The 22,718-nt window shown below is 44.4% G+C and overlaps 1 protein-coding gene across 22 annotated transcripts in view; it reads right to left on the bottom strand.

Moving 5' to 3' along the window:
- Positions 1 to 22,718, bottom strand: part of KIF1B (kinesin family member 1B) — a 174,757-nt gene that overhangs the window by 147,293 nt on the left and 4,746 nt on the right. For 19 of the 22 annotated variants that reach the window (XM_089301499.1, XM_089301493.1, XM_089301492.1 and 16 more), the window contains exon 2: positions 7,512 to 7,694. In XM_089301499.1, coding sequence (XP_089157625.1) covers positions 7,512 to 7,617 — 106 coding nt within the window. In that variant the 5' untranslated portion in view covers positions 7,618 to 7,694. Of the gene's footprint in view, positions 1 to 7,511; positions 7,695 to 19,611; positions 19,840 to 22,718 lie in introns of those variants that run through there. The other 3 variants (XM_089301496.1, XM_089301491.1, XM_089301489.1) reach the window with 1 other exon arrangement.

Here is a 22,718-nt window from a genome sequence, read left to right on the forward strand (position 1 = left end):
ACATGGGAGACCCAAATGAACCCTTGACTTCAGTCTGGCTTAGCCGTGGCTGCTGTGCCATTTGGGGAGTGAACCAAGGAATGGAAGATCGCTCTCTCTCTTTCTCCCTCTCTCTGAAACTCTGCCTTTCAAATAAAAATAAAATAAATCTTTAAAAAGACACCCACGTCCCATATCAGAGTACCTGGGTTCAACACTTGGCTCTGGTTCTTAACTCCTGCTTCCTGCTAGTGAAGAGCCTGGGAGGCAGCAGGACTGCTCAGGTAATTAAGTTCCTGCCACTCACATGAGAGATCATGGAACTCCCAGCTCCTAGCTTTGGGTCAGCCTGGCCCAGCCATTACATGTACTGGGGGAGTAAACCAATGAATAGGAGCTTACTCTATCTGCCTGTGTCTTTGTATCTCTGCCTCTCAAAAAAGTAAATAAATATTGTAATATGTTGCCTTTGTTGCTAGGAATTTAAAAAATACAGATATAGTGCTATAAATACATGCTCCATAGCAGGTATTTGTAAAACAAAACAAAACAACAACAAAAAAACTGCAAGACATGCATGGTTTTAATAGCAACATAGGAGGGAGGATGGGAGGAAAAGAAGTAACCTTATGTTCTTAGAATGGTATCTTTGAAATATATTAAATCTGTTCTTTACATTAATAACAACTTTTATTTTTTTAGATTTATTCATTTATTTGAAAGTCGGAGTTACACAGATAGAGGAGAGGAAGAGGCAGAGAGAGAGAGAGAGAGGTCTTCCTTCCATTGGTTCACTCCCCAATTGGCCGCAACGTCCAGAGCTGCACTGATCTGAAGCCAGGAGACAGGAGCTCCATCCTCTCCTTGTCTCTCTGTGTAACTCTGACTTTCAAGTAAAATAAATAAATCTTCAAAAAAGAAAAAAAAAAAACCTGGAAATTCTAAAATTACAGCATAGGCTGTGGAGGTGGAGAAGCAGTACCTGAACAGCCGGCCTTATCCTGCTCTGGCCACACTGGGAATGCCTTGGATGTGATGCTATGGAGTTTAACCTCCATCTGATTTAACAAATTATGGGAGCTGGCACTGTAGCATAGTGGGTAAAGCCACTGCCTGCAGGGCAGGCATTCCATGTGGGCACCGGTTTGAGCCCTGGCTGTTCCACTTCTGATCCAGCTCTCTGCTATGGCCTGGGAAAGCAGTAGAAGATGGCCCAAGTCCTTGGGCCCCTGCATTCACATGGGAGACCTGGAAGAAGCTCCTGGCTCCTGGCTTCAGATCAGCACAGCTCTAGCCATTATGGCCATTTGGGGAATGACCCAGAGGGTGGAAGCCCTCTCTCTCTCTTTCTCTCTGCCTCTCATTCTCTTTGTGTAACTCTTTCAAATAAATACATAAATCTTAAAAAAAAATTATGTCCTGGCTTACCCTGGAAAAACCTTGAAAAACAAAACCTAGTTCTGCTTCTGAGGTAGTGATTCTCTACCTTTTTGGGGGAGACACAGATCCCTTTTTAAGGCGTACCAAAGGAGCTGGCACTGTGGCATAGTAGGTTAAAGCACCCCATATGGGTGCCACCTTGCATACTGGCTGCTCCTCTTCTGATCCAGCTCTCTGCTGTGGCCTGGGAAAGCAGTAGAAGATGGCCCAGGTCCTTGTGCCCCTGCACCCACATGGGCGAACCAGAGGAGCTCCTGGCTCCTGGCTTTGGATTAGCCCAGCTCTGGTGTTGCTGCCATTTGGGGGTGAACCAGCAGATGGAAGACCTTTCTCTCTGCTTCTCACTCTCTAACTCTGCCCCTCAAATAAATAAATACATAAATAAATCTTAAAAAAAAAAAAAAGATGATTACCCTCTCTCTTGGAAAACTCACACATTTTCACTGAAAACTGAAGAGGTTCTCACCTCAACAGAGATAGAAGTATAATTATTGGTCCTGAGAAAAGAAAATTCAGACTAAAATATAAGTGAGAACTAGCTAATACTAATGAGAAAAAAAAAAGACTAGAAAACAAAATTATGCAAACACTGCATGCACTTAACCAAAATGGAACAAAACCCATGAAAATGCAACAGCAGGTTGTGTTAAGGAGGTGAGAGAAGATCTGTCTTCATCCAGAATGTTCACAAGGACATCTGTGTACAGTCACACTTATTTCATGTGGTTACACTAACTCATGTTAGAAAAGCATACAAATCTAAAACCATTCCTCCCTAAGCCTTCATTTACAAACCCCATTCTGTCCTTCCTTTAACCCATCCCACATTTTCAGAAATGAAATAATTTTTGTATCAGTTGTGGCATGCAGCATTTGGTTTAGAAATACACATGTGTGAATGAAAAAGCCTTAAAAACATACAATATTAGCAATACAATAAATGATTATTTCTATTGAGTATTGAAAGAATAAAAGTTCCTAGGCAAAGGAATTTTGATAAATACATTAAAAAGATCTACCAAAGAACAAGAGATAGAATGTGGCTACAGACAAAGCAAAATATCTTAAGTGAAAACCAGTTCTATACATTTCCTGTTTTTCAGAGGATATTTATGAAGGTTGAATGATTCCACATTTACACACATAACTTAACCATAAATGTGAACATTAAGATCATTAACTTTGCCCCACTTTTCCTTTTTACAAAATAACCAGACAACAAAGCATGCTTCCAAAGGGATGGGTGTTTGGCCTGGTGGTAAAACAACTACATCCCATATCAGATTCCTGGGTTTCAGTCCTGGCTCCCACTCCTGACTCCAACTTCCTGCTAATGCAGACCTGGGGGCAGCAGCAGTAGCTCAGTAACTGGGCTCCTACCACCCACATGGGAAACCTGGGTTGAGTTCCAGGGTCTCCGCTTCAGCCCAGCCCAGCCTGGAGCCACTGTGGGCATTTGGAGAGAAAACCAGCAGACAGGCGCTCTCTCACTCTGTCTCTGCAGGTCCTGTGTGTCTGCCTGTGTGTCTGTCTCCTCTCTCTGCCTTTCAAATAAATAAATCTTTTTTTAAAAATCTTCCAAAGTAGAAGAAACTCAGAATATAATGGGATATTACTGAACAAAGCCATTCGTATGTGCTTTGGACTCCAAAATGTCAAAGTAGCAACATTTATCTGTGCTGTGGAAAATATTTCCTCCAAGACCAGAGAGTACTTAAATAAAATGTCCAGCACTCAGTTTTCAGATCTGGCACATTCCTGAAAGTTCTCTTTAACTCCTGCCCTTTTTTCACAGGAGACCTTATGGCAGGAACATTCCACTGCATTCCATCTGCAATCAGCTATAGCCCCCGTGAGCAGCAGCCCCAGCCAGCTTGCCAGCACAGCAGCCTTTTTAATGCAGCTAACACATGTGGCTATGGCATATTCATTTCATTTCTTTTCTTTCTTTTTTTTTTTTTTTTTTTTTTTGCCACTATGCTATGTTCACAATGCATGTACTCTCAATCTAAGCCCAATGGCTTTTTTTAAAACAAGCCATGAATACTTTCTAAACATAGCATCTTCTATACAAATGCCTGTCTCAAAATCTCTCACTTAAAAATTATTTGGATTACATATCAAATTACTAAGAAACTGCCATATAAAAATTGAAAACAGAAAGTAGAAAAATTTCTAGAGGAAAAGTTTCTCATACAATAAACATGATAGTTCTCTTACAGCTAGTTGCTTTCTGAGACAACAACCTTCAAAAGGAACAAAATTATCCCAAACCCCAGGAGCCACAACAAAGTATTAAGCTAGAAAATGCACCCTAATTTTTTCAAGGCTTATTCATCTAATGAGGAATTTTGTTTCAGTAGACAAATGCTAACTTAGCTGAAATTTCACATGCAAGGAGGCACCGTGTCAGAGCAGATGAGTGTGAGGAGTGTCATAATCCACTCCCAGCACCACCACTAAAAAGCTTTAATGAGCTCCAGCTCAGAAATCATTCCCAAAAGTAAAGGTACTTCAAAACGTTTGCGGAAAATGAAATTTAAAAATAAGTCTGTTTTGGTGCAAAAAAAAAAAGCTGAAGTCTATGCACAGTTTTCTTATATTTTTGTGTCCTCCATGAGCTTTCTGAAGCCTTCTTGTCTACTGAATATCTAATCTAAATCATACTCACTCAAGGTCCAGCTTAAATCCTTTCTCACTGATGAATCCTTACATTTGCCCTTCACCAAACTCACATCTGCATTTCTTTAAAAGTCCTTTTTGTGCAACTATTGCTTTGATCACTTTTACTATGGATGGAAGTTATTTTAGTATGGCTTGTCTCCTCCACCACAAACTTATAAACTCCTTCAGGGCCGGGTCCCATGGTGATCTCACAAACTCACATATGGCAGACTCACAAAAGAACAAGGGGGAAAGAAAGGACAAGCAGGGCCAACCACAGCTGCCCAGCCTGTCCTTTTCAAAGGTTTTGGATAAAATATGGAGGTAAAACCATTAGTAATTCAGCACTGTGCTTTAAGTGGTCCACAGACTGGTGTTAAGGGCACTAGTACAAGCCCATTCTAACCAAATTACTGTTAATAAAAACTAGGCAGTTCTGTGCTATTTCATCCAAAAATCCATTTTTAATCATTCTAGAGATTTTGTAGGAGATAATGTACATTCCATAAACTCCATTTTTGTGACCCTATTCCCAAAAGAATTCCATCATTTTTTAGCATCATTTTTTGTTGTTGTTTAAAAATTTATTTGAGAGGCAGAGTAACAGAGAAAGGGGGAAACAGCAAGAGAATAAGAAAATCTTCCAGAACATTCCATCCACTGGTTCACTCCCCAAATAGCCACAACAGCCAGGGCTTGGCTGCTCTGCCTCTGATTCAGCTTCCTACTAAGGCAGTGGATGATGGCCCAATGACTTGGACCTCTTCCATCTCAGTAGGAGGCCCAGATGGAGTTCCAGGCTCCTGGCTTTAACCTGCTTAGCCCAACCATTGCAGCCACAGGGGGAGTGAACCAGCAGATGGAAGATCTCATTCTGTCTGTTTCTCCCTCTCTGTGTCTCTAACTCTACCTTACAAATAATTAAAAAAATAAATAAAATAAAAAAGAAATCAAGCAGTCCAAGGTCTACTCTTTATAACTACCCTAAATTATAGAAACCCAGAACTACAGCAAGGCTTTTAAGTTTACCACATATTCTAATAATCTTATCTTCCTGGATCATGGATGGACTACTTTTTCACTCTTCTTAGTACTCAGCATACTATTACACATATACTAGATATCTGTGCTGCATAATCTCTTAGTATTTCCTAAATCACTGGCCTGTTTAGACTCCTGTTTTCTAATCTTGAAAAAAAATTAAAAAAAAATTGTTATAAGCCCTCTCAATGAAAATCAGAGCAGAGCACAAACAACAGAAAGTTCAAAGCTATCTGCGAATTACCCTGAAATGTGGGCTAAACATACAGCCGACTTTCTCTGAAACAAACATTTCCCTCCGGCAGACTCCTCTATAAAGAACATTGGCAAATGGCACATAAGCAGATGAGGACAAAATGGTTACTTCAGCAGTAACCTGTCTAAAGCAACAACAATTCTGATTCATCGAAAAGTTAGATTAACAGGTTGATATTGTGGCACAGTGGGTTGGCATCAACATCTCCTGTTGGAACACTGGTTTGAGTCCCTACTGCTCCGCTTCTGATTCAGTTCCCTGTTAACGTGTCTGCGAAGGCACTGGAAGATGCCCAAGTGCCTGGATCCCTGCCACCCACGTGCAAGACCTGGATAGAGTTCCAAGCTCCTGGCTTTGGCCTGGCCCAGTCCAAGTCATTAAGGCAATTTGGGGAGTGAACAAGTGGACTGAAGATCTGCTCTGTCTTTCAAATAAATAAATAAATCTATATTTTTTTAAAAAGTTGAAGATTTCAGAGACACTGTCCACTGGTTCACTGTCCAAATGCAAGGCTGGGCCAGGGCAAAGTCAGGGCCAAGAACTTCATCTGGATCTCCCACATGGGCGGTAGGCAGGAACCTAAGCACTTGCTGAAGCTTGCACATCAGCAAGAAATAAAAATAAACAAATTTTTTTAAATGCAGAAAGAAAAATAGCAAATCTTGGGGCCTTAATAAGTACACTTTATGTCAAGACCTTTATAAAAAAAAATAGGTTGGTGTCGCTCCCCTTCTTCGTGGAGGAACAACACAGGACCCTGCGCTGTTCTTTTGTCTGCTCGGCCCTTCCTGGGTTTGCTGCTGGTCCTTCCTGGGTTGGCTACCGACCTTCCACCTCCGTGGAAGGGCGGTTCCCCCTGCCACTTTCCCCACTTCCGCGGGGGAGCGAGCGGCACACCACCGGCCGGCTCTCTCGGGGGCTGCTCAGGTGTTCCTTCAGATAGATGTTCCTGGTGCATGTTGTCTCTCTCCTCCTTTATAGTCCTCTTCCACCAATCCCAACTCTGCTACCCACACGCCGAGCACGCTGCTCTCCAATCAGGAGCAGGATCAGCTCCTGCAGGTCATTGGTCGAACTGGAGGCAGCTGTGTAAAAGTTATTTACTCCTCTCCCAGCGCCATATTGTGGGAGAGCAGATGCATAGAATAAGTCTTAATTTCAGTAACTTAGTCTAGTCCGAGTTGCTCCCCACAGGTTGGGGCCAGCACTGTGGCACAGCAGGTAAAGCCGCCACCTGCAGTGCCCGCATCCCATATGGGTGCCGGTTCGAGACCCGCTGCTCCACTTCCTATGCAGCTCTCTGTGATGGCCTGGGAAAGCAGTGGAGGATGGCCCAAGGACTTTGGGCTGTTGGGCCCCTGCACCCACTTGGGAGACCCGGAAGAGGCTCCTGGCTCCTGGCTTTGGATTGGCATAGCCCTGGCCATTGTGGCCAGTTGGGGAGTGAACCAGTGGATGAAGACCTCTCTCTCTCTTTCTCTCTCTGTGTAACTCTGACTTTCAAATAAATAAATTTAAAAAAAAAAGGTTATTTATTTATTTATCTGAAAGGCAAAGACAGAAAGGGAGAGGAGGGGCAGAGAGAGAGACAGAGAGAGTGAGTGAGGGTGAACACAGAGATCGCTTCCACCTACTTCCACATGGTCACAAAGGCCAGGGCCAGGGCAGGCTGAAGACAGGAGCCACAAACTCCATCCTTGTCTTGTACATGGGTGGCAGGGGCCCAAGTACTTTAGCCATCATCTGCTGCCTTCTCAAGTACATTAGCAAGGAAGTGGATGGGAAGTCACAATGCTGGCAACATCAGGATTTAATAAAAACCACTGCTTACAACATTATTATCATTAGTATTTCAACTAAACACACATTATCACCAAATTAATTCAGTTATTCAGAGTTTCTCAACTGTAAAGAGCGAAGAACCCAGAATTAAGTACACTGCAGCAAACACCCGGGGGGAAGACACTCAGCGGGTCATTCAGAGTGGCAGAGTTCAAAGTGCTACACAAATATTCACAAATACACAAATATTCACTCAGATCCATCACGGCAAGAAGAGAAGGGAAGGAGAAACTGGTGAGAAGCACGGGTGGTAAGATAACAACAGCAATAATAATGACGATGCACTCACTGGTCGAGTTGCCTTGCATCTGAATGATGCACTTGGATTCCTTGCTGGTCTCGCGAGAATTGAAGGGCCTCACCCGCACTGCCACCTTCACCGAGGCTCCCGACATCCTGACGGCCTCGGCAGATAAATATGCAGTCCAGAAATAAAGAATCGAAGTTTCTGTTGAAGTTATGTTCAAGTTTCCTTTAAAAAGAAAAAATCCATGTAAGATACTCAGAATTAAAACATGGGCTAACCTAAGCGTAACAGCTACTACCTTAGTTCATTCCTGTTTCCATTTCTAGAAAGCCTCCTCCCTGTCCTCCCCTGCAAACCGTATATTCCCAACACTACAATGATCAAAAGAATTACAGGCCAATTGTTTTCCAATCCCATTATCTCTTTCCCATAACTAAAAGTCCCTAAACTTATTAATAGAAAATATAACTATAAAATAACAAGCATCTATTTTATTCTGTGTTACCATATCAATCTTCAGTAATAAATGAAAACATGTTTATATATTGTAGTTATTCAAACAGGTAACTTTCCATCTGCAAACCACCTGCCTTTTTTTTTTTTTTTTTTTTTTTAAGAAATGTACTAGGGGGCTGGCGCTGTGGCGTAGGGGCTGAGCCTCCGCCTGCAGCACCAGCATTCCATATGAGCACCAGTGTGAATCCTGGCTGCTCCTCTTCCGATCCAGCTCTCTGCTATGGACTAGGAAAACAGAAGATGGCCCAAGTGCTTGGGCTCCTACACCCATGTGGAAGACCTGGAGGAAGCTCCTGGCTTCATAGGATCAGCTCCAGCCACTGCTTCCACTTGGGGAGTGAAGCAATGGATGCAAGACCTTTCTTTCTGTCTTTCCCTCTCTCTGTAACTCTACCTCTCACACAAATAAATAAAATCTTTTAAAAAATCCCTAATGATTAAAAAGAGAGAAATGCACTAAACTTTCTATATTAAAGTCTGAAACATTTAGTTACATGATACCAGTGTACAGCCAACAGCAATGAACAAAGAGAAGCTCTAGCAAGCTCCTCTAACTGGGCAACGATTTCCTTTAACTCAGAAGATAGCTGGCAGTTGCAACACCCTGCAGGATGCCCAGAGAAGGTTCAAAGACCTGAGCCCTCTCAGATATGCCAGTGACTCACGGCAGAATCAAATCACTGCATTTCACTGCTGAATTAAGCCACATTTTCCAGAGGAATGGTTTCCCTCCCAACAAAACAAAACCAACACTATTCTGTGAAAAGAACACACATAAGTAATTTCCACCAGAAACAAATGATCTCTCTAGTCAGGAAGAAATCTAAACAATGCCCATTATATAAACACCTTCAGGAGGAGCCAAACAGAAAAAGCTTTAAAAAGTCTTTCAGTTAAATTATCTGGGAACCCAAAAGAACCTAAATCTGACTGATCTCTTCCTGTGTAATTCGGTGAAGATTAGTAATGCTAACCTATAGCTGTACAATATTACCAATGCTTTGCCCAAGAAAAGGCAAAAATAAATAAATAAACCAAAATCTCACTCTACACCTATCATTTTTTTATTGGTTTATTTGAAACGCACAGTGACAGAGAGAGGGGGAAAGACAGAGAAAGAGGTCTTCCGTCCACTGGTTTACTCCTCAATTCCAGCAACAGCCAGGGCTAGGTCTGGCAGAAGCCAGGAACCAGGACTTCATCATGGCCTCGCACGTGGTTGGCACAGGCCCTCTGCTGCCTTCCCATGCAAATTAGCAAGAAGCTGGACCAGAGCAAAGGAGCTGGGACTGGAACTGGCACTCCAATGTGAGAAGCCAGCATCACAGAGAGCAGCTTAACCTGCTGAGCCACAGCGCCAGTCCCCTTCTTCTTTCTTAATGCAGTATCACCACTTGAAAGTCTTAAGTTTTAGAACATGTCTACCACTCATCCCTCACATCACCAGACACTGTCTTGTTTGCTAGTACTTAGGCAGTACATGATGCAGGAACTCAGGCAATATTTCCTGAAGGAATGAATTGATCAGTTGTTCCCCAGTTGTGAGAATTCTGTGTTTAATTCTATTGCCTGGGGAGCCAGCGTTGGGGCACAGCAGGTTAAGCCACAGCCGGCAATGCCAGCAACCCTTATTAAGTGTCAGTTTGAGTACCAGCTTCTCTGCTTCTGATCCAGCTTCCTGTTAATGTGCTTGGGAAAGCAGCAGATGATTCAAGTCCTTGGGCCCCTGCCACCTGCACAGGAGACCTGGATGGAGTTCTGGGCTCCTGGCTTCAGCCTGGCCCCGCCCTGGCCATTGCGGTCATTTGGGGAGTGAGCCAGCGGATGGAGGATATCCTTCTCTCTGACTCTCTCCTCCCCTCTCTTGGACTCCGCCTTACAAATAAACAAATCGTTTTTTAAAAATGCTGTTGCCTGGTTTGCTGATTTTTGTTTCAAATGATTGTATTTTGATGCTAATATTTTTGTTTGTTGCAATGTTTTTCCAGCCTGTTTTCCCTTTTTACATTATTTAATATACCAAATATTTTGTGATAACATTAATCAAATGAAAACTGGGGGCTACTGACGCTCCCAATCAATGAAGCCTGACATACTCACAACTCACTAGTTCAGTGCTTTCGCAAAAAAGAATGAAGCACTCAGAAAAAGCAAGACATAAAACATATTTCAACCACCCAGAGTTCCCTTTGACATATAGCTAGCCTCCCAACACTCATCATGTCCAGAACGCCATGATCTTTTCCCCTAAAATAGCAGAATATGCCAGTCTTCCCCTTTCTATCAGCACCATTCTCCCAAGCTCCCAAATCATAAATCATGGGCATCATCTTTGTTTCCCCTCTTTGAATCCTTGAATTAGTAGTAACACTGTTTGCAAAGTATCCTATGAAAACTTTTAAGATATAAATTTGCATTATTCTATCCCTCTCTTCTTTTCAGTCCCATGTCCTTACTACTACACGCCCAGAATACTGGTAATAAATGAACAGCTGTTTTTGGTCTTTGATCCAAGAGTCCTTTAGCAGAGGTGTACACAACAGCATCCCCTGTGGGTCTTTTGAAAAGCAAATGAGCCTAGACTTCCCACAGTTTTCAGACAGGACCCAGATACGAGTCTGTTAATTTCTCAAAGATATGCTGCAAATCCCTAGCCAAGAATCCCTGCTTTAAAAAAATCATAATCTCAAAAATAATAAATAAAACATTAAGCTGGGGGGGGTGGAGAACTCCTGCTCTAAACCAGTGTTTAGCTCTGACGAAAAATCAACCTTTCTGAACCATGACTGTCAAGTCAATCCCAAACACAAGAGTTTACAACAAGAAAGTCAAGGTGCTCTGTGTTCTGAACAGCCTCCTTCACTCTCCCACGCACGTTCTTGCACACCTCCTCCTTATTTCTCCCCTACTAAGGGCTTCTGAGTTTTCATCTTCTTTCAGTGACTGCCCAGTTCCAGCCTTACCTCTTCCAAAATGCCTGACCCAAACATCTCAGACATCAGTGGTATTCCCACAGCGCTGAAAGCCCCAAACACACGGTAACAACATGCCTATCATTTTACACGGCTGCTTTCTGTCCAGCACTGCTCTTTAACAGCTTCTCAACGTGAAAATTATTCCTTCAAAAATCTCTTTGAACTTGATCTCACTGGGGAAAAAATGACAAATTTCAAGTCTGGGCAACAAATTTCAAGATAATCAGAGGACATTTTAGTGTCTTCCAAAGCAAGAAATCTATTAAAGATAAAAGGGGTTTAGTCAAGGGGACACAGATGCCAATTTAAAGGAGCTCCTACTGGTCAAAGACAGGAAAATCAGATTATTTTGGTGAGGGGCTGGTGCTGTGGCACAGCGGTTTAAACCACCACCTGCAGTGCCAGCATCCTATATGGGCGCTGGTTTGAGTGCTAGCTGCTCTACTTCTGATCCAGCTCCCTGATAATATGCCTAGGAAAGCAGTGGAAGATGACCCAAGTCCTTGGGCCCTGCACCCACGTGGGAGACCCAGAAGAAACTCGGGGCTCCTGGCTTTGGCCTTGCCCAGCCTTGGCCACTGCAGCCATTCTGGGGTGTGAACCAGCATATGGAGGATCTCTTTCTCTCTCTGTAACTGCCTTTCAAATCAATCAATAAATATCTTTTAAAACCTTTGGTGAAAACTAGCAAATGAAACAACTGACCGTACAGCTAGTCTACATATCTTGAATAAAGTATTTTGGACAATCAAAAAGATGAAGGGGACTGGCATTGTGGAGCAGCAGTATAGCTGCTACTGTGAGCCAACCTCACATCTCAGAGGCACCAGTTCAAGTCCCGGCTGCTCCACTTCCAATCCAGCTTCCTGCTCATGCACCTGCAAAGGCAGCAGAATATGGCCCAAGTTCTTGGGCCCCTGCACCCACATAGGAGAGGAGACCAGATGGACTTCTAGACTCCTGGCTTAGGCCTGGACCAACCCCAAACATTATGGCCATTTGGGGAGTGAATCAGTGAATAGAATAGCTCTCTCTTTCCCCCTTTCTCTCTCTCTGTCACTCTGCTTTTCAAATAATTAAACTTTTTTAAAAAAATTTCTGGGGTTGACCTTGTGGCATAGTGGATAAAGTTGCCATCTGCAAAACAGGCATCCCATATGGGCACTGGTCCATGTCCCGGCTGCTCCACTTCTGATCCAGCTCCCTGCTAATGGCCTGGGAAAAGCACCAGAAGATGGCCCAGGTCTTTGGGGCCCTGACACTCACATGGAGGACCTGGAAGAAGCTCCTGGCTCCTGGCTTTGGCCTGGCCCAGCCCTGGCTGCTGCAAGCCATCAGCAGAGTAACCTAGCGGATAGAAGATCTTTCTGTCTCTCCCTCCCTCTCCAACTCTTTCAAAAAAATAAATTTTTTAAAGAAATTGTCAATAAAAAATTCCAGCTAATAAATGCAAAAGCAATTTAAAAACTACAATGTCACTTTTCCCAACACAACTGCTAGAAAGACATTCCACCACAATCATCACTAGCCACTAAAAAGCATTAGACTAAAGGCTGGTTGATGAGAGAATGTTATGGATTAAGCTGAGAATACCTAAATCAAACAATCAATCTTAACATCACTAGAAACAGAACACCAAAGTGGTATATGCCTCCTGATGTGCAGCAGTAAGAAATCCACAGGACTGGGGCAGGTGTTGTGGGTACAGGGCAAGCTGCCACTTAGGAGGCCCATATCCCATAACCAAGTTCCTGGCTGATCCACTTCCCGTCCAGCTCCCTGCTTATGCACCTGGGAAAGCAACAGAAGATGGCCCAAGTGCTTGGACCCCTGCCACTCATATGGGAGATCCAGAAGAAGCTCCTAGCTTCTGGCTCCAGCCTGGCCCAGCCCTGGCTGTGGTCATCTGGGGAGTGAAGCAGCAGATGGGAATATCCCCCCCGCCCCAATCTCTCTCTCTGTGTCTGTCTGTCTGCCTGTGTGTGTGTGTGTGTGTGTGTGTAATTCTGACTTTCAAATAAATAAATCTCAGAAAAAAAAAAAAAGTTGGGGCAGGTGTGTGGCATAACAGGTTGGCTGGTGCCGGCAATGTCAGCATCCCATGTGGGCACCAATTCGAGTCCCAGGTGTTCCATTCCAATCCAGCTTCCTGCTAATGTGCCTGGGAAAGCAGCAGAAGATGGCCCAAGTCCTTGGGCCCCTGCACCCACGTGGGAGACCTGGATGGGGCTCCTGGCTTCTATCTGGCCCAGCCCCAACTGTTGCGGCCATTTGGGTAGTGAACTGGCAGATGGAAGATCTCTCTGTATCTCTCTCTCTCTCTTTCAAATACATAAATAAATAAATCTTGGGGGTGGGGGAGTTAAAACAATCCTGAGATCTATCTACCAGTTTACAGGATATACAGATAAGAGCAAAGACGCAATTCAGATGACACTTCAAAGATGTAACCAGTCAAATCTAGAATGTGGAAACATCTACAGCACAAGACACCGGATTTCTTTGAGTAAACAACATACTTGCAGTAGAGAGGATTAGAGAAAAGACTTGTGTTATCTGTCAATCAAATACAATGATTTCTCAATCAAGAAAATGTGTAAAAATACACTTTCTAGATTATCAGGGATGTCTGATCATAGACTGGGTATTAGATGACACTAAGGAATTTGTTAAGGGATGACAGAAGAAACAAAATTGCTGAAATGTCGATGATCACTTAATACTATAGGTATTTAAGCAACAATGAAAAAATTTTTTTTCCTTTTTATCTTCTACCCGAAGCCTACCAAATTGTTGAACCCTACTGACTGATTACAAACAAAACAAGGGAGACTGAAGCCTCCTTGCTGGCCTTCAGATACAAACGACCACACACCTGTGACTGTGAGCTAGGATGCTCCTAGCTGCTGTTCAACGGAGCTCACCTGACTCCTCCACCCGGCTACCACGCCAGCATTTCATAACCCAGCTCAACCAAAGCCAAAATGTGCCTCCCACAAACACCACCAGCTCCTCTGCCTCTTTTCTACTTATTTTATGTTTTTATTCATTTGAGAGAGCAAGACATATAAAATAGAGAGAAAATATGAATATCTGCTAGGTCATTTCCCAAATGCCCACAACAGCCATGGAGGGCAGAAGATGAAAACCAGGAACTCAATCCAGGTTCTCCATATGGGTGGCAAGAACCCAATCACACGAACCACTGACTGCTGCCTTCCAGGGTCTGCATCAGGAGGAAATCGGAATCAGGGGCGAGGGCAAGCATCAAACTCAGGCAATCCATCATGAGACACAGGTGTTCTAACCAAAGGCTTATCCAGTTAAGTCCACCCTATTTCATTTAACCATCCTCCTGTTCTCACACAGGCTAAAAAGTCTGCTTCCTCTATCCAACTAATCACTTGCAAATAATAGCTTCTACCTTAAAAGAAAAATCTCTGGGGCCAGTGCCATGGCTCACTTGGCTAATCCTCCACCTACTGTGCAGGTATCCCATATGGGCGCTGGTTCTAGTCCCGGTTGCTCCTCTTCCAGTCCAGCTCTCTGCTGTGGCCTGGGAAGGCAGGTGCTTGGGCACCTGCACCCGCGTGGGAGACAAGGAAGAACCACCTGGCTCCTGGCTTTGGACTGGCGTAGCTCCGGCTGTAGCGGCCATTTGGGTGGTGAACCAACGGAAGGAATACCTTTCTCTCTGTCTCTCCCTCTCACTGTCTGTAACTCTACCTCTCAAATAAATAAATAAATAAATAATCTCTTTCCACTTCTACCACCATCTTTTCAAAATTTTTGTTTTAGGTTTTATTTTGTTTACTTGAAAGGCAGAGGGACAGAGAGAGAGGGAGAGAGACAAAGATCTTCCATCTGCTGGTTTACTCCCCAAATGGCTACAACAGCCAAGTCTGGGTCAGGCTGAAGCCGGAATCAGAATTCCATCCTGGTGTCCTGAACTGGTGGCAGGGGCTCCAGCATTTGGGCCATCTTCTGTCGCCTTCCCAGGCTCATTAGCTGTCCAGTTCTTTCCAAATTCCACTTTGTTCTTCCCCTTCCAGGACCGTCTCACATGCTACTTCTCTCTAAAACCTTCATCCTCCAAATTAAATGCATCTGCTTTTCTGTTTAATGCTTCTCCACTCATGGACCTTACACAAGACAAAATTTACTTACTTTGTTTATCCATACTGTAGATCATAACTTCTTTGAGGACAAAAAACACAATCTTGGTCTACTTTCTAATCCCCTACAACACAAGGATTTAAATACACCAATTGGGCTGCTCCACTTCTGATCCAATTCCCTCCTAATGCTCCTAGTCCCTGGGCCTCTGCACCCACGTGGAACAACCAGAGGAGGCTCCTGGCTCCTGGCTTTGACTTGGCACAGCTCTGGCCATTGCAGCCATTTGGGAAGTGAAAAAAGTGGCCATGGCTTGGGACACCCACATCCCATGTGAGTGTCTGGTTATTCAACATTTCCAACTCCTAATATACTGTGGAGGCAGCAGATGATGGCCCAAGTACTTGAGTTTCTGCAACCCATGTAAGAGATCTAAGTTCCTGGGGCTGATGCTGTGGCATAGTGGGCAAGGCCACCACCGCCTGCAGTGCTGGCATCTCATATGGGCTCTGGCTTGAGACCTGGCTGCTACACTTCCAATTTAACTCTGGGAAAGCAGTAGAAGATGGCTCAAGTTCTTGGGCCCCTGCACCTGTGTGAGAGACTGGGAAGAAGCTCTAGGCTCCTGGCTTCAGATTGGCCCAGCTCCAGCTTTTGTGGCCATTTGGGGGAATGAACCAGCAGATGGAAGATTTCTCTCTCTCTCTCTCTCTGCCTCTCTAACTCTGCCTTTCAAATAAAAATAAATAAATCTTTAAAAAATAAAAATAAAAAACTATTGGGAGTTCCTGGTTCCTGACTTCAGACAGACCCAGTGCCAGCTGTTGCAGACATCTGGAAAGTAAACCAGCGAATGGAAGCAAGTGCACACACGCTCCCTCTCTTTCTCTCCCTATTTCTGTCACTGCCTTTCAAATAAAGAAATAATATATCTTTATAAAGTTACAGGAGGGGCCGGCACTGTGATGTAGCAGGTAAAGCCGTCGCCTGCAGTGCCAGCATCCCATATGGGCACCGGTTCAAGTCCCGGCTGCTCCACTTCCAATCCAGCTCTCTGCTATGGCCTGGGAAAGCAGTGGAAGATGGCCCAAGTCCTTGGGCCCCTGCACCCACGTGGGAGACCTGGAAGAAGTTCCTGGCTCTTGGCTTCAAACTGGTGCAGCTCCGGCCTTTGCAGCCAATCGGAGAGTGAACCTGTGGATGGAAGACACCCCCGCCCCCCAGCTCTCCTCTCTCTGTGTAACTCTTTCAAATAAATAAATCTTAAAAAAAAAAAAAAAAAAAAAAAAAAAAAAAAAAAAAAAAGCTACAGGAAAGCAATACTTCTTAATAATTAGCATAAACATACATTCTCCAAGTTTTTAAGAGCCAGGGAAGAAAGTCAGAAAAGGTAACCATACCCACAGTAACTCATTTACACAGCCTCAGTTCTAGACTCTGAACAGCTTATGACACAAAAGTAGAAGCATCAGGAAATGGAATGGAGCTAACATTCCAGAAGCATTTACTTAAAGGAACAATGAATTATTTAAGTCCAACTCATTTGAATTTTTCTCAATAAATTTTGATCTTGCAGAATTTCCACTGACCTTCAGAGGCATGCTGGATTATTAGGCGTCTAAGCAGAAGACTCAAATCAATTTTGTAGCAAAGTAAATAAACAAGAATGAAATACTACTAGTGTGGGAGAGTGTGTGTGTGTGTGTGTGTGTTTTCAATATTTGTTTCCTTGAAAAACAGAATGGGGAAGATAGGGAATGAGAGGTCTTCCATCTGCTGGTTCACTCCCCAAATGGCCATAACAGCCAGGCGTGGGCAAGGCCAAAGCCAGGAATTCCATCCTGCCTCCCACATGGGCGGCAAGCTACACAACTGTTTACATCAAGTTCTCTATGTAGAAGACAGCCGTACAATACATTTACATCGACAGGCATTCTATGTAGAAGACAATCTTGGGACAGACATAGTGGGGCAGCTGGTGAAGCCATCACTTGGGATACCCACATCCCACAAAGGAGTGCCTGGAACCCAATCCCACCTCCACTTCCAATCCAGCTTCCTGTTAAAGTGCCTGGGAGCAGCAGACCGTGGCCCAAATATTTGAGTTCCTGCCATCCACGTGGGAGACCCAGATGGAGTTCCTGGCTGCTGGCGTCAGGCTAGCCCAGCCCAGGCTTTTGAGGGCATTTGGGAAGTGAACCAGCAGATAGACGGATATCCTTTTCTTTCTGTTATTTTGCTTTTTAAATAAGTTTATTTTAAAACTATATTTTTTTAGGCCGGCGCCGCGGCTCACTAGGCTAATCCTCCGCCTAGCGGCGCCGGCACACCGGGTTCTAGTCCCGGTTGGGGCGCCGGATTCTGTCCCGGTTGCCCCTCTTCCAGGCCAGCTCTCTGCTGTGGCCAGGGAGTACAGTGGAGGATGGCCCAGGTGCTTGGGCCCTGCACCCCATGGGAGACCAGGAAAAGCACCTGGCTCCTGGCTCCTGCCATCGGATCAGCGCGGTGCGCCAGCCGCAGCGCGCCGGCCGCGGCGGCCATTGGAGGGTGAACCAACGGCAAAAGGAAGACCTTTCTCTCTGTCTCTCTCTCTCACTGTCCACTCTGCCTGTCAAAAAAAAAAAAAAAACAAAACTATATTTTTTTAAAAATATTTATTTATTTAAAAGGCAGAATGATGAGAACAGTATCTGCCATCCACTGGTTCACTCCCCCAGATGGCCAGGACTACACCAAAAAGCCACCTTGCTCGGCTGACACTGTGGAGTCAGAGATCAAGAACAGAGAGGTACTTCACATGCAATTTTGACATTTGGGGTGGCCATTTTATCAGTATGGTCATGGTCAGTGACACAGTGTTGGGATCTAAAACCTGCTTGGTCTTTGTGGAAAGTATTAAATTAAGAAATCCAAAAATGTTATACAAGCAATAATGTTTCATACCACTTCAAAATAAGCTCTCTAGCTAAAGAAATTTACTTTGGGTACCCATTCATCCTTTAAATTGTAATTCATTCGGGGCCAGCACCATGGCTCACTTGGCTAATCCTCCGCCTGCGGCGCCGGCATCCCATAAGGGCGCCGGGTTCTAGTCCCGGTTGCTCCTTTTCCAGTCCAGCTCTCTGCTGTGGCCCAGGAAGGCAGTGGAGGATGGCCCAAGTGCTTAGGCCCTGCACCCGCATGGGAGACCAGGAAGAAGCACCTGGCTTCTGGCTTCGGATCGGCATAGCTCCAGTCATGGCAGCCATTTGTGGGGTGAACCAACAGAAGGAAGACCTTTCTCTCTGTCTCTCTCTCTCACAGTCTAACTCTGTCAAATAAATTTTTAAAAAATTATAATTCATTCTTTAAAATGTAATTCAGCAGAAAAGATTATCTTCTTTTTAAATTTTATTTATTGGGGTTGGCATAGTGACACAGTGGGTTAAGCCACCACTTGGGATTCCAGCATCCCACATCACAGTACCTGGGTTCAAGTCCCAGTTCAGCTACTAATTCTAACTTCCTTTTTTTTTTTATTAAGATTTATTTATTTGGCCGGCACCGCAGCCCACTAGGCTAATCCTCCACCTTGCGGCGCCGGCACACCGGGTTCTAGTCCCGGTCGGGGCACCGGATTCTGTCCCGGTTGCCCCTCTTCCAGGCCAGCTCTCTGCTATGGCCTGGGAGTGCAGTGGAGGATGGCCCAAGTGCTTGGGCCCTGCACCCCATGGGAGACCAGGAAAAGCACCTGGCTCCTGCCATCGGATCAGCGCAGTGCGCCGGCCGCGGCGGCCATTGGAGGGTGAACCAACGGCAAAGGAAGACCTTTCTCTCTGTCTCTCTCTCTCACTGTCCACTCTGCCTGTCAAAAAAGAAAAAAAAAAGATTTATTTATTTATGTGAAAGTCAGAGTTACACACAGAGAGAAGGAGAGGCAGAGAGAGAGATCTTCCATCCACTGGTTCACTCCCCAACTGGCCACAATAGCCGGAACTGCGCTGATTCGAAGCCAAAAGCCAGGAGCTTCTTCTGTGTCTCCCACAAGGGTGCAGGGGCCCAAGGACTTGGGCCATCTTCCACTGCTTTACCAGGCCATAGCAGAGAGCTGGATCAGAAGTGGAGCAGCTGGGACTCGAACCAGTGCCCATATGGGATGCTGGCATGGCAGGCAGCAGCCTTACCTGCTACACCACAGTGCCCGTCCCCTAACTTCCTATCAATGCCCACCCTTGGAGGCAGGTGATGGCTCAAGTCCTTAGGATGGTGCCACTCACATGGGAGACCTAAACTAAATTTCTGGCTCTTGGCTTTGCCCTGACTAAACCCTGGTTGTTTCAAGCATTTGGGGAATAAACCAGCAGACAGGCGAGCTATCTCTTTCTCTCCCTTTTTCATTGCCTTTCAAATAAATAAATAGGTAAACATGCAAAGAAAAAACCAGCCATGGGCCACACTATGAAAGTTCAAAAGGAAATGCAAGTCAGAGTGACTTTTTTCTGGGGGCAGGTGGTGAGGTACAGTGGGTTAAGTTTCTGCTTAGGACACCCACATACCATATCAGAGTGCCTGGTTCAAGTTCCAACTACTCCATGCTTCTGATCTCTTGATCCAACTTTCAGGAAGATCTCTATCACTCTATCAAATAAAAAAAAATGCTTCATTCTGCATTCTGACCCAATACCGGGAGTCACACCGCACAGGAACAGCCTCCTTGTAGAACAGATTTTCAGTTTCCAATGTGGCCAAACAGACTTAGGCTCTCCAACTGTGTTAGGCACTACCTAAAATGACACAATTTTTAGATTTATTTGACACATGTCCTTTTGCCACTGCAATTAAGAAACCAAGTATCCTTTTCACTGGTAATCTTATTCTCAAAAACTAAGAAGTATATCAAGAAACAACAGCTCCTACAGCCCCCAGTTTAAAATAAATTCTAAATGAAAATGATTTTTTCTCGTTTTTTTCTTTATTAAAGGCAGGGCCAAATCCAAAGTTTGGGTAGTTTATTCTAAATTCTATATAGTAAGTGAATTAATTCTAATATCTGAAGTTACCTCCTATACAAAGATTTACTGGGAACTCTGCCACACAAATCCCAATCCCAACATTCGACTGAAGCTCTTCTATCAAAATGAGTGACAACATCTACTTTTAGAATTGTCCAGCCTAAAAACAAACAGCCCAGCTATGGCACAGAAATACTAAGTTTCAATCCGAAGTGTATTCATGTTTGGTATCAGTCAAGACTCCCTCTTCCTGCAATCTGCCCCTGACCACACCTGTGCAGCCACATGCCTGACAAGCAGCTCACCACCTGCACAGGAATGCAGGCCAGTCTCTTCTACGTGCCGACAACGTGTCAGTCCGGCCACTTGATGAATCAGTACTCGAAGTTTAATAGGCTTGTTTTCTTTTCGATGAGGACACAGAACACAAGTACTGCAGGCTCTTGCGAGGGCTGAATAATGAGTTTCCTGCTGGGTACTCAGATTCGTTTCTACATACAGTTATATACCCAAATCCTATCAGTCAAATCCTTCATAAAAAAAAGAGTTTAGCTATATTCTAATGTTGTATTTTCAGTCTGGAAAGCAGGTAGATATCTGTAACACCTTTCTCTTAGAATTTTTTTTTAGAATTTAATACCAGGAAAGTTTCTCTGAATGAACCTTTAGCCTTTCTTCCACCAGAATGAAAATTCTGTATTTATTTTTTTCTTTTTGTTTTGACTTCCAAAAACTAAATTACAATAACCAGAGCAAGCATTTAGTCTCGAAGTTAAGATTCCTGATTCCTGGGGCCAGAGCTGTGGCATAGCAGGTGAAGCTGCCGTTTGCAGTGCCAGCATCCCCTGTGGGTCCCTGTTCAAGTCTCAACTGCTTCACTTCTGATCCAGCTCTCTGCTGTGGCCTGGGAAAGCAGTAGAAGATGGCCCAAAGCCTTGGGCCCCTGCATCCACGTGGGAGACCTGGAAGAAGCACCTGGCTCCTGGCTTCGGATAGGCCCAGCTCCTGCAGTTGCAACAATCTGGGGAGTGAACCAGCAGTAACTTTCTCTCTACCTCTGCCTCTCTGTAACTCTGCCTTTCAAATAAGTAAATACATATTAAAAAAAAAAAAGATTCCCGATTCCTAGCTGTGGCTTCTGATTCAGCTTCCTGGTAATGCAGACCCTGGGAGGTAGCAGCAGCGATGGTTCAGGTAGCTGGGTTCCTACTATCCACGTGGGCGACCTGGACTATATTCCTGCTTTGGTCCCAGCCCAGCCTGTATGAGCATATGGAGAGTGAATCAGCAAATAAGAGTCTCTCTCTCCACCTCTCAAATAAATAAATAATTGAATTTTTAACAGTAACCACATTAGGCAATGTGTGTATTTATTTTTTCTTCTTGCTACACAGATTTTTGTTTCTTATATTTTAACAATCTTACTATATATGTGGTATTTTTTGCTAAGCTATTCAAATGCTTTCTAGAAGTAGTAAATGGTATACATTATAAATAAATTAAAAACCTCCTGTAATAGCCTATTTTTTTAAGATGGGAAATGTTATTTAAGTCTCTAAAAACAAAACCAAACATCACAAGCAAGCCTTTCAAAGTTAGACAAAAATTTGTGTTCAATGAATCTGACAGCTGTGTGAATGGAGAAAAGCAAGAGGCCCAGGGGACTGAAATCACAAAATAAGGAGCCCAAGCTCAGGGCAGGAGGCACCACCCTGGAAACCACGGCAAGAGCACTGTCGTGAAGTGGAGGACCCTGAAGTCGGGATATGGTGAGCGCCACGGGAGGAGGAACCCAAGTATTCACCATTCCGCCTCTGACCAGCAGGAGCAAGGAAATGGGAATGAAGAAGGGATTTTCCGCCCCCATTTCTCTACTTCATTTAACAGTTACGTACTGGGAACCTACAATGTCACAGGCAGTTTCTGGGAAAATCAATGAACAAAACAGATAAACATCCCTGTTAGGACAGCACTTACATTCTAGCATGGGGAGAAGGGACATTAAAAATAATAAAAGAGCTACAGAGACCATAATAAGCATAATGGGGTAGGAGTACAGCAACACCAGGGGGACCAGGGGAGTGGTGAGGAGGAATACTGAGATGTAAGCAAAGACTGCAAGATGTGAAAGATCAGCCAGGCCCATTTCAGAGGCAAAGGGAGTCAGAGCACGTGGTGGGACTGTGGGACGGTGGCTGCCATTGAAGGAATGGTAGGGAAAGGGGAAAGACGCACAACCCACACGGCAAACCCCTGAAGACTGGAAGGCAGTGGTATCCAGAACAAAGGCCAAGGGATTAGCTGAGGTCAGAGAGAGTAACCTCTCTCTGGAAGAGAGAGCAGACAAGTCTGTTAAGTAGAGGAAAGAGAAGTTCAAGGAATTCAACCTTTTCCTTCACCCAAGACACGCTCTGGGGAGACTTCAGACTCCATATTAATGGTGGCACTAACCCCCAGCATTGTGAGAGGTCTCCTATGACACCGTAGGAGTAGTACGGACGGCAGGAGTATGCGGGCTGGCATCTGCAGAGGGGGTCCAGCAGATAATAAGGAAGAAAAGAACTATGATGCCAGTTGAGAAAAGATGTTAGAAACATCTAGAAGAGGACGATGGATTAGCAGGCTTGAGATGGGAGAACACAGGGGGAGAT

This window comes from Oryctolagus cuniculus, chromosome 7 (assembly GCF_051225735.1).
Source record: "Oryctolagus cuniculus isolate XC-2025 breed Fujian yellow rabbit chromosome 7, ASM5122573v1, whole genome shotgun sequence".
Taxonomy (NCBI): domain Eukaryota; kingdom Metazoa; phylum Chordata; class Mammalia; order Lagomorpha; family Leporidae; genus Oryctolagus; species Oryctolagus cuniculus.